The 18829-nt window shown below is 36.2% G+C and overlaps 1 protein-coding gene across 13 annotated transcripts in view; it reads left to right on the top strand.

The window, feature by feature from the left end:
• NEK1 (NIMA related kinase 1) overlaps positions 1-18829 on the top strand; it is a 211149-nt gene that overhangs the window by 126340 nt on the left and 65980 nt on the right. For all 13 annotated transcript variants that reach the window (XM_055385781.2, XM_031010079.3, XM_055385778.2 and 10 more), the window contains 3 exons: positions 572-637; positions 717-945; positions 14805-14957. In XM_055385781.2, the coding sequence (XP_055241756.2) occupies positions 572-637; positions 717-945; positions 14805-14957 (448 nt within the window). The remainder of the gene's footprint in view (positions 1-571; positions 638-716; positions 946-14804; positions 14958-18829) is intronic.

Below are 18829 nucleotides of genomic sequence, written 5' to 3'. Positions count from 1 at the left end.
AACATTTATGTCATTTGTAGTGCAAATGACTCAGAACTAATTTTTGTTACACTCTTTGTTTAGGGAGGAAAGCCACTTCTCAATTACATTTAGTACTATGGCTTAACAAGGATATATATACATGAAACATAAAGACAGTTTTAGAGTAACACAGCCTATTTTGAATTACTTCATCTATCAAAACTTTTTCTAGTTATAATTAAGAGAGTATATGAATTTTCCTCTAATTTCTACTTTTTCCTCTAATTTCTACTTTTTCCTCTAATTTTCTGACTTAAATTACCAAAAAATCAGGTACCAAAGAGGAAGAGGATATAGTTAATTATGTGAGCAGTAATCCAAAAATATGACAAATAATTGAGAATTGGCCCCTGTCTGTGTTGTCTAATTAATAATATTTAAAGGTTAGTCATTGCTGATAATGAAGGAAGCTTTGTTAACATTTTATAGGAATAAAAGATTTACAAGGAACAAATTAATGAAAACCAAAAAGTAACGAGGATATAATATTTTTAAAGGTAGATTAAAAAAATAAAATTATCTCTTTTTCTGTATCTATCTGCATTTAAAGGACAGTAGTTTAACTGATACCCGGGAAACTTCAGAAGAGATGCAAAAGACCAACAATGCTATTTCAGTAAGTAAAATTTTCAAAGTTTATCAATCATTTTACTTAATGATATACATATTAAAATATATAATGTCGTGACTTTCAGAGTAAGCGAGAAATACTTCGTAGATTAAATGAAAATCTTAAAGCTCAAGAAGATGAAAAAGGAAAGCAGAATCTCTCTGATACTTGTGAGATAAATGTTCATGAAGATGACAAAGAGCATGAAAAAGAAAAATCAGTTTCATCTGATCGCAAGAAGTGGGAGGCAGGAGGTCAACTTGTGATTCCTCTGGATGAGTTAACACTAGATACATCCTTCTCTACAACTGAAAGTATGTATAGTAGTATATTAATATCCTATTTAGGTCTAGTACATATGTAAACTTATAGACTAACCACTCTGAAAAAATGAACACTTAGAAGAATTGAGAGAAGCCGAAAGAATTCTATATATTTTCCTTTTGGGCGAGTAGAAGTGCCTCCCTCTCACAGTGAAATGTGAAGAGCAGAGAAAACTAATCAAACTAATCAGCCTTAATAGCAAGGATTTTTATTACAAAAGTGTATAGTGTGAGAGAGGGAACTAATGATACATATTTAAATTGCATTACTTTAACTCTGTATACCATGTTAAATTAATCTGTTAGTATGAATAATTCTTGATGAGAACCAGAGTAGTGTCTCAGAAACATCTCTTAGGCATTTAGCGAGAGTATTGAGAAAATCTGACTTAATGATTTATATATTCGGTGATAATTACTGAGAATCTATATTTCTTACATTGTTCTAGGAATTGGAGATATAGGAACAAAACAGAAACATATGTGCTCTTGTGGAGCTTACATTCTAGAAGGGCAAGTCTGACCATCAACAAATCTGATTTTAAGTAATTTTTTTCACAGACTGTTTTTGTAGAATTTTTTCTTGCATTGGAAAAAAGCCCAAAGACTTGATAGCATTTATTTTGCTTATTTATTCAACAGTTCTTTATTGGGTACCTACCATATGCAGTACACTCTTAAGCAATGGGAATATAATAATGTTTAGAATGTAGTCCCTCAAGGAGCTTAAGGTCTAGTGGAAAGGCAGGCAAGTAAAGAGATAATTGTAGTTGATAAATACTGTGCTAGGAATAATCATAGACTACTGCAGGAATACATAAGAGACCATAAATCAGTCTTGGAAGAGCCCCCATGATCCAGTCACCTCCCTCCCTCAACACAGGATTATAATTCGAGATGAGATTTGGGTGGGGACACTATCTGTCTGCTTTTATGATTTGTCTTTATCACTGGTTTTGAGCAATATGATTGTAAAGTGTGTTGGTATAGTTTTCTTCATGCTTCCTGTCCTTGGGATTCATTGAGCTTCTTGTGTCTTTGGGTTTATGGTTATCACATTTGGAACACTTTCAGCCATCATTTCTTCTAATATTTTTTCCATGCCTCCTCCTTCTTCTGTCCTTTAGGGACTCCAGTTTCACTTTCTGTCTCATACCTCGGTGGTGCTCTTTTTACTTTAATTTTTTAGATTCTTGTTGTGTTTCATTGTGGATAGTTTCTATTGCTCTATCTTTAATAGATGATAGTCTTTTTTTCCTGCCATACCCAATCTGCTATTAATCCTATTCAATGTACTTTTCATCTCAGATATTGTAGTTTTCACCTCCAGAAGTTTAAGGAGTTGTTTTTCTATCTGCCATGTCTCTACTTAACTTTTTTGATCATATGGAGTACAGTTGTAAAAACTTTATTAATGTCTTTACTTATTCTGACATCTGTGTCAAATGTTAGAATTTTATTGGGTCCATTTTATTGATTGCCTTTTCTCCTTGTTACAGGTTGTATTCTTCTGCTTCTTTGCAGGCTTGGCTGTTTTTAATTGGATGTCAGACATTTTGCATTTTACCTTGTTGGGTGCTAGGTATTTTTTTATTTTTGTAATCTGGAGATTTATTCTAGAATGCAGTTAAGTTATAATACTTGGACTCAGTTTGATTCATTCATGTCTTATTTTTAATATTTGTGAGGTGAGATCAGAGCCATGTTTAGTCTAATGCTAATTATACCCATTTAGGAGATAAGATGCTTCTGAGTGCTCTACAGAAGGAATGATGAGGTTTTCCAGTTTGGCTGGTAGGAATAGACACTATTTCATGTCTTGTGTTCTCTGTAATCTTTTTGGGTGCTTTTTTTCCTAACTTGGGTAGTTTTCTCATATATTTGCTCTGCTCATACTCAGGGCTACCGTCTGCAGGTCTCTGGAATTCTCTTTCTAGTTGCCTTGGTCTTCCAGGAATCCCAGCTCTACCTCCTGAACTCAGGGAGTGTGGTAGACCCATTAGCTATAGCCTGAAAACTCTAAAGGCTGGGCAATCATAGGGATCATCTCATTTGTTTTTGTTTTTGTTTTTTCCCTCTCTCAGGGACCCATGTTCTTTATTACCTGTTGTACAATGTCTTGAAACTGCTGTCTCATATATTTTGTCCAGTTGTTTTGGTTATTTAGGGAGCAGCATAACTCTAATTACTCTATACCATCTTAGTAAGAAGTAGATATCCTTGAAACCAGTTTTTAGAGGCTATTGCACTAATCTAGGCAGAAGTTAATGATGACCTTAACTAAATTACTGAAAGGTAATAAAGACGAGATATTTAAAAGATAGTAGGAGACAGACTTATAGGGGCTTTATGTGAAACTCTTCAAAGAGTTCATCAGAGGAAGACCTTTGCAAAGAAAATGAGGAACAGACAGAGATAAAATTAGGAGACTGTAGTATGGGTTCCAAAGAAAGAAGAGAGCACTTCAGGAAGAGAGGTAACATATTGAAGGCTAAAAAATATACACTGGATTCGTCAGAGAAGAGGCAATGTGAGCTTGGTAAAAGCAGTGTCATTAGAGTGCTAGAGACAGAAATAGAATCCAAGAATTAGGAAATGAATAGGAGAGGAAATTTAAAAAGAGAGTTTAGAACCTTTTCAAGAAGCTAAACTGCGAAGCAGAACAGAGAGGTTAAGATGGTATTACTTGGTGGGGATGTAGAGTCATTGTAACCTTGTGAAAAAAGAGACTTGAAAATATTTTATGCTGATTAGAAAACCAAAGTATATCACATCACTTTCTCATTTTAAAACCTAATTGGTTTTCATTGCAACTAGAATAAAAGTCCGAAGTTCTTTTCATGATTCAAGTCTCTCCTCTCTCTTGGTTTATGCCTTGCCTGCTCATTGTATCCATTTCCTTCTAACTAGCTCACTAGAACTACTTACTTCTCACCTTTCACTTCTTAAAACATGCCAAGCTCTTTCTTTTCCATCATACTCTTCCCCTTCCCTCTTTCCCAAGTCCTTAATATGGCTGCTTCTCTTTTTTTTTCTGTCCCTGTTCTTTAGCTATCACCCCATTTCTTAAAGTCCTCTTTATATCAGAATTCTTCAAAAGTGTTCTCTGTTTACAATTCTAGTTCCTCTCCTTTATTCTCCCTTAACCTACTTGAACCAGACTTTTTCCTCTACCACTCCATTACAATTCTTTTCATGGTCACTATAGACCTTCATGTCGGTAAGTTTTAAAGGCCCTATTTTATGTATTTACAGCTTCGACATCCTGGATTATTGTCCATACCCACACTCACGTGTGCTCACACATACACACTCTTCTTGAAGCACTTTCTTCACTTTTCTCCCCTCTATTAATAGTAGACCTCTCTCTCTCTTTCGTATTTTTTGGAGAGATGGTGTTTTGCTATGTTGCCCAGGCTGGTCTCAAACTCCTGGCCTCAAGTGACCCACCCACTTTGGCTCCCCAAAGTGCTGGGATTACAGGCGTGAGCCACCATGCCCGACCCTTCTCTTATTTTCAAATCATTGAATATTATTTCTGTACTTTAAATATTTATTTATTTAAATCTATTTTATTTGTATAGATTCAGGGTGTACATGTGCAGGTTTGTTACATGTATATATTGCATTATGGTGAGGTTTGGGTTTCTAGTGTACCTACCACTCAAAATAGTGAACATGGTACCCCAATAGGTAATTGGTATTGGTACCCCAATAGGTAATTTTTCAACCCTCACCCCTGCCCAACCTCTCCCCTTCTGGAGTCCCCAGTGTCTATTATTTGCCTCCATGTCCATGTTTACCCATTGTTTAGCTCCCACTTAGAATTCTGTAAGAATATGCAGTTTTTTGTTGTTTTTTTTTTCAAGACAGGCTGGAATACAGTGGCGCAGTCATGGCTGACTGTATCTTAAAATTTCTGGGCTCAAATGATCCTCCTGCCTCAGCCTCCAGAGTAGCTGGAACTACAGGCACGTGCTGCCATGCCTGGCTAATTTTTTTTTTCTTTTTTGTTAGAGATGGTGGACTCACTATGTTACCCAGGCTGCTTTTGAACTGCTGGCCTCATACAATCCTCCTCCCTCCATCTCCCAAAGTGCTGGGATTACAGGTGTGAGCTACTGTGCCCGGCCAGTATTTCATTTTTTATTTCTGAGTTCTTTTATTTATTATTTTTAAAGAACTAATCACATACTGTGATTATCTTCTTCATTTATTTAAGTATAATTTGCCTGTGTTCTGTTTTAGAATATAAACATTTTGATAAAGCTTGTCTTATTTGTACTGCATGTTTATGCTCCGTCATGTAGCATGTAATTTATACATGAAAAGTAGTTATTAAATAAATGAATGTGAGGACAAAAACATAAATAATGAGGACAGACACTGGTGTTGTGAGATCTCTGAGATGGTGGGGCTGGAGATGATTGAGAGCACCTCTGAGGCAATAGACCATTGCCATTGTGAAAGGATGCATGGAGGCAAAGGTAGAAAGATACAAGTAAGTTGGGGGGAAGTGTCAGGATGGCTGAATAAGAACAGCTCTGGTCTGCAGTTCCCAGTGAGACCAATGCAGAAGGCAGGTGATTTCTGCATTTCCAACTAAGGTACCCAGTTCATCTCATTGGGACTGGTTAGACAGTGGGTGCAGCCCACAGAGGGAGAGCAGAAGCAAGGTGGGGTGTTGCCTCACCTGGGAAGCGCAAGGGGTTGAGGAACTCCCTCCTCTAGCCAAGGCAAGCCATGAGGGACTGTGCCGTGAGGGACAGTGCTATCCGACCCAGATACTACGCTTTTCCGATGGTTTTCACAACCCACAGACCAGAAGATTCCCTTGGGTGCCCATACAACCAGGGCCCTGGGTATGAAGCATAAAACTGGATGGCTGTTTGGGCAGACACCGAGCTGGCTGCAGGAGTTTTGGTTTTTTTTTTTTTTTTTTTTTTTTTTTGTACCTCAGTGGCACCTGGAATGCCAGCAAGACAGAACTGTTCACTCCTCTGGAAAGGGAGCTGAAGCCAGGGACCCGAGTGGTATTGCTCAGCGGATCCCACCCCCACGGAGCCCAACAAGCTAAGATCCACTGGCTTGAAACTCTCACTGCCCGCACAGCAGTCTGAAGTCGACCTGGGATGCTCAAGCTTGGTGTGGGGAGGGGCATCTGCCATTACTGAGGCTTTGTAAACAAAGCCGACAGAAAGTTTGAACTGGGTGCAGAACCCAACACAGCATGGCAAAGCTGCTGTAGCCAGAATCTAGAGAGGCATCTCTAGATTCCTCCTCTCTGAGCAGGGCATCTCTGAAAGAAAGGTAGCAGCGCCAGTCAGGAGCTTATAGAAAAAACTCCCATGTCCCTGGGACAGAGCACCTGGGGGAAGGGGCAGCTGTGGGCACAGCATCAACAGACTTAAACTTCCTGCCTGCTGGCTCTGAAGAGAGGAACAGATCTCTCACCACAGCGCTCAAGATCTGCTAAGGGACAGACTGCCTCTTCCAGTGGATCCTTGACCCCCGTGCCTCCTGACTGGGAGACACCTCCCAGCAGGGGACGACAGACACCTCAAACAGGAGAACTTCAGCTGGCATCTGGCGGGTGCCTCTCTGTGACGAAGCTTCCAGAGGAAGGATCAGGCAGCAATATTTGCTGTTCTGCAGCCTCCACTGGAGATACCAGGCAAACAGCGTCTGGAATGGAACTTCAGTAAACTCCAGCAGACCTGCAGAAGAGGGGCCTGACTGTTAGAAGGAAAACTAACAACCAGAAAGCAATAGGATCAACATCAACAAAAAGGACACCCATGCAAAAACCCCATCCAAAGGTCACCAACATCAAAGACCAAAGGCAGATAAATTCACGAAGATGAGGAAAAACCAACGCAAAAAGGCTGAAAATTCCCAAAACCAGAATGCCTCTTCTCCTCCAAAGTATCACAACTCCTTGCCAGTAAGGGAACAAAACTGGACGGAGAATGAGTTTGATGAATTGACAGAAGTAGGCTTCAGAAGGTGGGTAATAACAAACTCTCCAAGCTAAAGGAGCGTGTTTTAACCCAATGCAAGGAAGCTAAGAACCTTGATAAAAAGTTACAGGAACTATCACTAGAATAACCAGTTATGGGAACAACATAAATGACCTGATGGAGCTGAAAAACACAGCAAGAGAACTTTGTGAAGCATACACAAGTATCACTAGCCAAATCAATCAAGTGAAATAAAGGATATCAGGGATTGAAGATCAACCTAATGAAATAAAGAATGAAGACAAGATTAGAGAAAAAAGAATGAAAAGGAACAAACAACAGACCCTTCAAGAAATATGGGACTATGTGAAAAGACCAAATCTATGTTTGATTGGTGTACCTGAAAGTGACGGGGAGAATGGAACCAAGTTGGAAAACACATTTCAAGGTATTATCCAGGAGAACTTCCCCAACCTAGCAAGGCAGACCAACATTCAAATTCAGGAAATACGGAGAACGCCACAAAGATACTCCTTGCAAAGAGCAACCCCAAGACACATAATCATCAGATTCCCAAGGTTGAAATGAAGGAAAAAATGTTAAGGGCAGCCAAAGAGAAAGGTCGGGTTACCCCCAAAGGGAAGCCCATTGAACTAACAGCAGATCTCTCTGCAAAAACCCTACAAGCCAGAATAGAGTGTGGGCCAATATTCAACATTCTTAAAGAAAAGAATTTCAACCCAAAATTTCATATGCAGCCAAACTAAGCTTCATAAGTGAAAAAATCCTTTACAGACAAGCAAATGCTAAGGGATTTTGTCACCACCAGGACTGCCTTATAAGAGCTCATGAAAGAAGCACTAAACTTGGAAAGGAAAAACCAGTATCAGCCACTGCAAAAGCATACCAAAATGTAAAGACCATTGACACTATGAAGAAACTGCATCTAACTAATGGGCAGAGTAACCAGCTAGCATCATATGACAGGATCAAATTCACACATATCAATATTAACCTTAAATGTAAATGGGCTAAATGCCCCAATTAAAAGACACAGACTGGCAAATTGGATAAAGAGTCAAGACCCATCAGTGTGCTGTATTAAGGAGACCCATTTCATATTCAAGGACACACATAGGCTCAAAATAAAGCGATGGAGGAATATTTACCAAGCAAATGAAAAGCAAAAAAAAAAAAAAAAAAAAAAAAAAAGCAGGGGTTGCAATCCTAGTCTCTGATAAAACAGACTTTAAAGCAACAAAGATCAAAAAAGACAAAGAATGGCATTACATAATGGTAAAGGGATCAATGCAACGAGAAGCTCTAACTATCCTAAATATATAAGCACCCAATACAAGAGCACCCAGATTCATAAAGCAAGTTCTTAGAGACCTACAAGGAGACTTAGACTCCCACATAATAATAGTGGGAGATTTAACACCCCACTGTCAATATTAGACATATCAACAAGACAGAAAATTAACAAGGATATTCAGGACTTGAACTCAGCTCTGCACCAAGCAGACCTAATAGACATCTACAGAACTCTCCACCCCAAATTAACAGAATGTACATTCTTCTCAGCACCACATAGCACTTATTCTAAAATTGACCACATAATTGGAAGTAAAACACTCCTCAGCAAATGCAAAAGAATGGAAATCATAACAAACAGTCTCTCAGACCACAATGCAATCAAATTAGAACTGAGGATTAAGAAACTCCCTCGAAACCGCACAACTACATGGAAACTGAACAACCTGCTCCTGAATGACTACTGGGTAAATAATGCAATTAAGGCAGAAATAAATAAGTTCTTTGAAACCAATGAGAATAAAGACACACTGTACCAGAATCTCTGGGACGCAGCTAAAGCAGTGTTTAGAGGGAAATTTATAGCACTAAATGCCCACAGAAGAAAGTGGGAAAGACCTAAAATTGACACCCTAACATCACAATTAAAAGAAATAGAGAAGCAAGAGCAAACAAATCCAAAAGCTAGCAGAAGACAAGAAATAACTAAGATCAGAGCAGAACTGAAAGAAGATAGAGACATGAAAAGCCCTTCAAAAAAAATCAGTGAATCCAGGAGCTGGTTTTTTGAAAAGATTAACAAAATAGATAGACGGCTAGCCAGACTAATAAAGAAGAAAAGAATCAAATAGACACAATAAAAAATGATAAAGGGGATATCACCACTGATCCCACAGAAATACAGACTACCATCAGAGAATACTATAAACACCTCTATGCAAATAAACTAGTAAATCTAGAAGAAATAGATACATTCCTGGACATATACACCCTCCCAAGACTAAACCAGGAAGAAGTCGAATCCCTGAAAATAGACCAATAACAAGTTCTGAAAGTCAGGCAGTGATTAATAGCCTACCAACCAAGAAAAGCCCAGGACCAGACAGATTCACAGCCGAATTCTACCAGAGGTACAGAGGAGCTGGTACCATTCCTTCTGAAACTATTCCAAACAACAGAAAAAGAGGGACTCCTCCCTAACTAATTTTATGGGACCAGCATCATCCTGATACCAAAACCATCACTTGGTTTGTCATTGTTTCATGCAATTCAGAGTAAATTGCAGACATTGGTATACCTTGCCCTAAGTATTTCACAGCATGTAATTATTTATTAGAGTTCAAAGTTTGTTTTTTCATTTATGTTAAATTTACATGCAATGAAATGCACACATTACAAATATATATTTACTGGTTTTTAACAAATGCTGGAAGCTACAAAATAAGAACCCCCATCAAGATACAGAACATTAACATCACCCCAGAAAGTTTGCCCCTGCCTAATCGTTCTCTGTTCTTATCCTCCCAGGGGCAACTTTTTCTGAATTTTTTTTCTACCTTAGATTAAATGTTCCTGTTCTAGAATATCATATAAACAGACTCTAATAGTTTGTATTCTTTTGTGTCTGGCTTCTTTCACTCAAGCATAATGATTATTTTTCCCTAATCTCTCACCTCTGGCTGAAAGCATAATGATTTTTGAGATTCATCTGTGTTGTAATTATTAATAGCTTTTTCTTTTTTAAAAAATCTTTGCTTTATTAAAAGTTTCCTTTGTTTGATATTGATATAGTCACTCCTACTTTGTTTTGCTCAGTGTTAACCTGGTATATCTTTATTCTTTTTTTTCCTCTTAATCTGTATGTGTCTTTATATTTAACATGGGTTTCTTGTGGGCAGCATATTGTTAAATTCATTTTTAATCCTTTAAAATAACCTTTAACTGGTATGTTTAGATCATTTACATTTAATGTGATTATTAATGTGATTGGATTTAAATCCAGAGCTCCTCAATTTACAATGGGATTACAGTCTAATAAACCCATTGTAAAGTTGAAAAATCTTTAACTGGTAAAAATCATAACCTTTAACTGGTATGTTTAGATCATTTACATTTAATGTGATTATTAATGTGATTGGATTTAAATCCAGATGCTCCTCAATTTACAATGGGATTACAGTCTAATAAACCCATTGTGAAGTTGAAAAATCTTTAACTGGTAAAAAATCATAACCTTTAACTGGTATGTTTAGATCATTTACATTTAATGTGATTATTAATGTGATTGGATTTAAATCCAGATGCTCCTCAATTTACAATGGGATTACAGTCTAATAAACCCATTGTAAAGTTGAAAAATCTTAAGTTGAACCGTCATAAGTCAGGGACTGTCTGTGTACCATTTTTCTATTTGTTTTTTGTTTGCCTCATCTATGCTTTCTTTCCTTTTTCCTCCTGTTTTGCATTATTTGGGGTTAGTTATTTTTTTTATTCCATTTTACCTCTGTTGTTGAATTATTAGCTATAGCTCATTGTTATTTCAGTGTTTGCTTCAGAGTTTATAGTGTATTATTGTAGCACAGTGTATTAACTTAGCACAGCCTATCTTCAATTGAGTTATACTTCATATATGGTATAAGATTATTACAATAATATACAGTTGACCCTTGAATAATACGGGGGTTGGGGGTGTTGAATCCCCCGTGTAGTCAAAAATCCGTGTGTAACTCTTAACTCCCCCAAAATTTAACTAGTAATAGCCTACTGTTGACCAGAAGCCTTATCAATAACATAAAGCCAATTAATACATATTTTACATGTTATACGTATTATATACTATATTCTTATAATAGGAATCAAGAGAAAAGAAAATGTTACTAAGAGAATGATAAGAATGAGAAAATATATTTACTATTAAGTGGAAATGGATCATCATAAAAGCCTTCATCCGCATCATCTTCATATTGAGTAGGCTGAAGAGGAGGAAGTCGGGGGGTTGGTCTTGGCGTCTGAGGGGTGGCATAGGTGGAAGAAAATTTGTTTATAAGTGAACCCTGGCATCTCAAAACTTTGTTTGCGGGTCACCTGTACTTACATTTGTTCCTCCCAACCTTTGGTGCTATTTTTTTTATGCTATAAATCCCATAATACAGCAGAGTCATTTATTCTTTAAAAAGATTTAAATAATAAGAGAAAAAACTATTTTGTGTCTACCCATGTGGTTTTCATTTCTTTTGTGTAGAAGATATTTATTTTGTATCATTTTTCTTCTGCCTGAAGGACTTCCTTTAAGATTTTTTGTAGTACAGTCCTGCTGGTGATTCTTTCAACATTTGTATGTCTGTAAAAGTTTTTATTTTAAAGACATACAAATGTCTGTAAAAGTTTTTATTTTTATTTTATTTAGCCTTCCTTTTGCAAAGATATTTTTTCTGAGACATAGAATTCTAAATTGAAATTTTTTTCTTTTAGTACTTTAATGATGCTGCTCTACTGTCATCTTATGCACATTACTTGTGATGAGAAGTCTTCTGTTACCCTCATTTTTAGTTTTATTCCTCTGTGTCTTTTTTCTCTGACTCCTTTTCAGATTTTTCCCTGTAGCCTTGGTTTCAGTGAATTTGATTGTGATGTGCCTTGATGTCACTTTCATCATGTTTCTTTTGCTTGGGTTTTGCTGAGCATCTTGGATTTATGAGTTTATAGTTTTCATCAAACTTGAAAAACTCGTGGCCATTATTTCTTCTATTTTTTTTTCTGTCTTCAGTATGAATGGACGAGTTCAATGGACAGGTTCATTTATATGAACTTCATTAGGACAAGTTCAGTATGGATCTTATTAATGTTTTCTTTGCCTCTATCACGGTCAGTCTTCTCTCTAGCTTGTTGAACATATGGAATTCAGTTACAATGACAGTTTTAAATGTCCTTGTCTACTAGTTACATCATCTCTGTCATTATAGAGTTGGATTGGATTCATTGATTTTTTTCTTCCTTTTTTATAGTTAATATTCTGTTTCTGTGCATGCTTGATAATTTTTTGGGGGCAGCCAAATGTTGTGAATTTTAATATTTGTGCTATGTATTTTTGTATTTCTATAAATATTCTTGACCTTTATTCTTGGACACAATTTAGTTACCTGTGCGTAGCTTGGCTCTTTCAAGTCTTGCTTTTAAGCTTTGTTAGTTGGAACAAAGCAGCAATCTAAATTATTAGTATTTATTAGTATTACTGTGCATTAGCGTACTGCTAATCTTTTACCTTTCTGAATAATCTGCCTTGTGCCTTGTGAATTATAAATCAGTCTTTTTTGGCTGATGGGAATAGGAACTCATTCTGGCACTGTGTGAACTCGAAGTATTGTTACCTCTGCTTCTTTTGAGTGGTCTTTTCTCTAAACTTTCTCTAAAATTTCTTTACACATTATGTACTGATATGCTGATCAGTACTCAAGTAAAGACTCAAAGGGGCTTTTTACAATTTTCCTGAGTTCTCTCTCTGTGAAACGTATTACTTCAGTACTCCTATCTTGCAAACACTAGCCACTTTGGCCTCCCTAGACTCCCATTTCCACCTCCTCAGCTCAGAGAGACCATTGACTCCACCTCTGTTTTCCCTCCCTGCATTGAAGGGGTTAAATTCCAGTGGTGGGGGGGACAGGAGGGTTTCTCTTATGAACATTTAGTTATCCCAGTTTTGTTTGTTAGAACTTTTTCCCCTTTTGAATTTCTTTGGCATATTTGTCAAACATCAAATGACTGTAAGTTATGGGTCTATTTCTGGGTTCTCTACTCTATTTTAACCATCCTTTAAGAAATTCCTCTTGGTAATCATTTTGGCTGTATGAAACTAATTATTATCTGCTAATTTGCATGTACTTTCATGGAACTGGTACATTAACTGTATCAATATGTATTAGGTTACCATTGAATGTCTATATACCTTATGCCTCATAATACATAATATTATATCCTGTATGTTACTACTAGGTACCTGTATACTTCATATATTATTACCAAATATTCTAAAGACTCAAACTTCAGTATGTAATTTTTATATATTGCTTTGATAAATGTTATTAAAATGATTTACCCCAAATTATTATTGTCAGTAAGGAAGTAGCAGTTATTTGCCTACTTATGATAAATAAAGCAGGACAAATTTTCTTAGAAATACTTTTCTCTGCTTTTTAATCCATATGTATGTTTATTTTAAGATTTGTTTTCTATTTTTTCTGTTTAATATATAGAAATGAAATACTAATTTGTTTCTTCTATTTTTATATTCCCCCAATTGTATTTACTTATCTTAGTTTTTTCTATTTTTTCACATAAAGATTTTATAGAAACATAATACAGGTTGAACATTTCTAATCCAAAATCTGAAATCCAAAATGCCCCAAAATCTGAAACTTTTGAGTACCAGTGTGACACCCCCACATCTGACCCCATGTGATGTGTCAAAGTCAAAGTGAAGGTACACAACACATGGTTTATTCAGCATCCCCAAGGACAAAAAGACCCTCCAGCCATTTTAGAAAGCTATCTGATAGAATACCTTCTCATCCCTTCAGATCCCTTTCTGATCCCTCAGCTGCTTCTGATATTTCTTTTTGCCCATAAAATGAAAGACAGCATAGAGTAACCTTTTAATCAAAATCCAGTTTCGTGGGTGGAGACTGAAAGCCTGCGGTTGCTTAACAGCTCTCAGGTATTCTGGTGATAATACTGTGCTGCTTAGTTATCTTAAACACATTTTTTCACTGTAATGGTATGTCTCTCTTTTTTTAACTATGAAGTATTTTTGTGTGAACAAGTGTAAGAAAATGATTGCTTATTAGCAGCATATAAACTCACAGTCAGGAATGATGGTGATGCCAAACAACCATAGAGGGCCCACATGGGTGGCCAAGACAGTGACACTATTGCTTTCTGATAGTTCTATGTATACGAACTTTGTTTTGTTCACAAAATTGTTTAAAATATTATATAAAATTACCTCAAGTCTATGTGTATAAAATGGATGTAAAACATAAATGAGGCCCTTTGTGGTGGTTCACACCTATAATCCCAGCACTTTGGGAAGCCAAGGTGGGAGGATCACTTGAGCCCAGGAGTCCAAGACTAGCCTGGGCAACATAGTGAGACTCTATCTCTTAAAAAACAAACAAATGAATTTCATGTTTAGACTTTGGTCCCATCAACAAGATTCTCGTTATGTATATGCACATATTTCAAAGTCTGAAAAAAATTCAAAATCCAAAACACTTCTGGCCCCAAGCATTTCAGATAAGAGATACTCAGTCTGTATTAATTTATGTTTTTTTCCTATTTTTATATTCCCCAAAACTAGAATTTAATTCATATTCTACAAGGCAATTGTAGATATATTTTTATTGCTAGTTTCATTTGCTTCTGTTCTCGCCATTATTCATCATTCTTTCCCTGAAAGTCTTTGTGATATAACCTTTTTTTCTCATGAACCACTCAATTGGATAAAAGACTCAAAATCTGCCTTACCATGCAGTATTATTATACTGTTATTGAAAATTGTTTCTTTGTATATTTTTCTTATAGGACATACAGTGGGAGAAGTTATTAAATTAGGTCCTAATGGATCTCCAAGAAGAGCCTGGGGGAAAAGTCCGACAGATTCTGTTCTAAAGATACTTGGAGAAGCTGAACTACAACTTCAGACAGAACTATTAGAAAATACAACTATTAGAAGTGGTAAGGAGAAACTGGTAGTTTTTCTATACTAGAAGTAATATTATTAAAAATCTAATTATGTATTTTAAGATGTTTCCATTTTAAGTGAATTATTTTTAATTATCTTTCTGTTATAATAATTTTTAAATTAGATTGAGAATGATTGTGTTTTCTAGGGGGATTGTCCAAATGGTAGTCTTGAGTTTTGACCTGATAGACCTGGATGGGATCTAAAAGGAAAATGAAGTGTGTATGGGTGGAGTTGGAAAAGTCAGAATGATGTTTTACATGAAAACAGATATAGGAGAAATGCACTGAGATGAATTGTGTCTGTTTTGATATGGATTCAAGAATGAGATTGACTAAAAGGTATTTTAGTAGGTATGACAGACATTATTAATTCTAGGACTGGGGAAGGAGAGTTGTCATGAGGCAGGAGGAAATATTCCTGATCCATAAGTTTTGTGGCCTTTGGTATTACAGCTATGCATCAAGAAGAGTGGCTATGTATGAAACAGGTATTTTCAGATTAAACAGCTTGTTTAAATGATGAGGAAGTGAAGTGTACTTTTCCTCTTTTTAGAAGTTGTGTCTAGGCAGGAATGTGTGTTGCACTTTTGTGTTCTTTTTCCTTCTCTATCTCTCTCACTCTTTTTCTCTGTCTCCCCTTAAAAAGCTTCGAGTGACACTCATATCCAGAGCTGGTGGAAAAATAAGATGACACTAGGAGATGACACTGCTGATATGTTCAATAATGGAATTAGCCAGTTGCTGAGAATTAGCCAGTGAAATGAACCTATACACATGTTACTGAAGTGGCAAAAGTAGGCTGCTAATAATTCTGTTATTTTCTTTAATATTAAAGGGAGAAAACAATTTGAATTGAGAAATACAGTCATCTGCAAAAAAGGCAAAAAGTGTATGTGTTTGTAATTAATTTGTTCACATTTTCATATAAGGAAATTTTGCAGTTGTATGCCAAATACTAATTAAAAATACTAGTAACTTTTTCAAAATGTTCCAGGCTTTATTCAAGACAAAAATGCCTCAGGCTCTAACATTTTTTTAAATAATAATAATAATTTTACTCTGCAGTGCAAAACTCTCTGGAAAAAAATGAGAAAAAAAATTCAGATTTTTTTGTAGTCTAAAAGCTCTATAATATGCTGATGCTCATTAACACTATTACTTTTAAAATATTAGATTCTGATTCCTTGATGTCAAGTTTTATTGCTTAAATATATGCAATTTGGTGTACAGTAATACTTAAACCACATAAAAATTGGGCTTTCATTCTTCGTATTCATCATAATCCATTTGCACAGAATTGGAACTGAGAAATAACTTATGATTTCTCTTCATTCAGTCACCAACTATTTATTGAACACTTCTTAGTTGTGTTCACTATTATATGTTAGATGGTAAGCTATAAAGGAAAAAAAGATCATTCTTGCTCTCAGAGGACAGACAAAAATGAAAACAAATAATAACATTGAGTGAAAAGGACAAGAATAAAAAGTACCCACAAAGTTCAGAATTAATGCAGAGATATTTAGGTAATTAACTTTATCTTGTATAGTCAAGAAAGACATCCCAGACCTGTTATCTGCCCTCTTCTTTTTCTCCCAAATACATTTACTGGCACGAATATGCTCTGTATTGGGATTTTAAGCCAAAGAAGTGACAGTTTTTACCATCATCGAAATCACATGTGGCAAAATCTGTGTTACAGATGTTTTTTGTGAAATGCTCTGGGGCCACAGCTGAGGTAGCTTTACTTTATCAGTACTACATGCCTTTATTAATCTTAACACATATGGCCCTTTTGGGTAAGGGAGAGCCACAAGACAATAAGCAATTTTGGGACCACAGATGAGGTGGCTTTTCTTTATCAGTACCATACGGTTTTATTAATGACAATATATATGGCCCTTTTGGGTAAGGGAAAGCCACAGAGAATAAGCGATTTTTGGGTGTATCAAAGATTTTTTTTCAAATAACTCATTAGGTAGATAAGGGGGAGAATGAAATTCCAGGAAGTATGCTATTCTAGTATATGCAAAGACAAAGGTTTAGCTCATGTGTATGTGGAGGTAGCTTCATGTGGTAGAAAGAGAATGGGCTTTGGTTCCAATCCTGGCTTTATTACTTGCTCAGCAACAATGGATAAGTTCGTCTGACTTTGGCATTCATTTCCTCCATGTGTAGAATGGAAACACTACTATCAAGGCTTGTTTTGTGTATTAAATGAGAAACATAAAAGATCCTTGGTGTTCTTTATTTTAGTCTTCCAATTCTTATGTCAGTGTCTCCTTAGTCATTCTGATTGCTTGAAACTCTTTTTGTAATAGATTCCTTAGGAAGGACTTGTGTGAACACTACACTCATAGATTTTCCGTTTTCATAACAGTTTGTCTTATGACTTTATTTGTGAGGGTCGATTTGGCTGCATGTAAAATCCTTGGCTTACTTTTTTTTCCTTGACTGTAATATATAGTTTAATTATATTCTGGCATAAAACATTGCTGCAGAAAGTCTGATGGCAGTTTTATTTTCTTTACCTTATAAGTGATTTGGTCTTTTTGCTTGGATGCTTAGAGTATATCTTTCTTTTTACTTAAAGTCCAATCATTTTCTTAAAATATATTTTGGCATTGAGTTTATTTTTCTAGTACAGTACATAGTGGGTTTTTTTTGTTTGTTTAATAGACCTTTTCTTATAGGAGTTTTGGATACATAGTGATATGGTTTGGCTCTGTGTCCCCACCCAAATCTCATCTTATAGCTCCCATGATTCCCACGTGTTATGAGAGGAACCTGGTGGGAGATGCCTGAATTATGGGGACAGGTCTTTCCCATGCTATTCTCGTAATAGTGAATGGATCTCACGAGATCTGATGGTTTTTAAAAAATGAGAGTTTCTCTGCACAAGCTTTTTTTTTTTTAACCTGCCACCATCCATGTAAGATGTGACTTGCTCCTCCTTGCCTTCTGCCATGATCGTGACACCTCCCCAGCCATGTGGAACTGTGAGTTCAGTTGTACCGCTTTCTTTTATGAATTTCCCAGCCTCAGGCATGTCCTCATCAGCAGCATGAAAACGGAGTAATACACGTAGCAAAATTGAGTGAAAAGTACAGAGTTCCTGTATATGCCCTTCCCCCATACACACACAGCCTCCCCCACCATCAATAGCCTACACCAGAGAGGTACGTTTGTTTTAATCAATAGACCAATGTTGACACATCATTATCACCAAAGTGTATAGTTTACATTAAAATTTACTCTTGGTGCTTTAATTGCCCTGGGTTTTGACAAATGTATAATGCTATGTAACCACTATTATTAGACAAGAATTTGCTGCCCCAAGAATCCCCTGTGCTCTGCTTATATTATCCCTCCCTTTCTTCCAAACCCTGGCAACCACTGATTATTTTACTCTCTCCATAGTTTTGTCTTTTCCAGAATGTCATCTAATTGGACTCATACAGTATGCACTCTTTTCAGATTGGATGGTTTCACTTAGTAATATACACTTAAGGTTCCTCTGTAATCTTTTTGTGTCTCAATAGCTCATTACTTTTTAGCACAGAATATTACATTGTATGGATGCGCCACAGTTTATTTATTCACTTTCAAGATGTACTGAAAGACATCGTGATTGCTTCCAAGTGATAGCAATTATGAATAAAGATGATATAAACATCTATGAGCAGGTTTTTGTGTGGACTTAAGTTTTCAATTCATTTGGGTGAATACAGAGGAATACAGTTGCTGGATTGTCTAGTAAGAGTATGTTTAGTTTTGTAAGAAACCACCAGTCTCCCAAAGTGTCTGTACCATTTTGCAATGAATGAATGAGAGTTCCTTTTACTCCCATGTCCTCTCCAGCA

Source organism: Gorilla gorilla, chromosome 3 (genome assembly GCF_029281585.2).
Source record: "Gorilla gorilla gorilla isolate KB3781 chromosome 3, NHGRI_mGorGor1-v2.1_pri, whole genome shotgun sequence".
NCBI classification, from domain to species: domain Eukaryota; kingdom Metazoa; phylum Chordata; class Mammalia; order Primates; family Hominidae; genus Gorilla; species Gorilla gorilla.
This window is presented reverse-complemented; position numbering and strand designations above follow the sequence as displayed.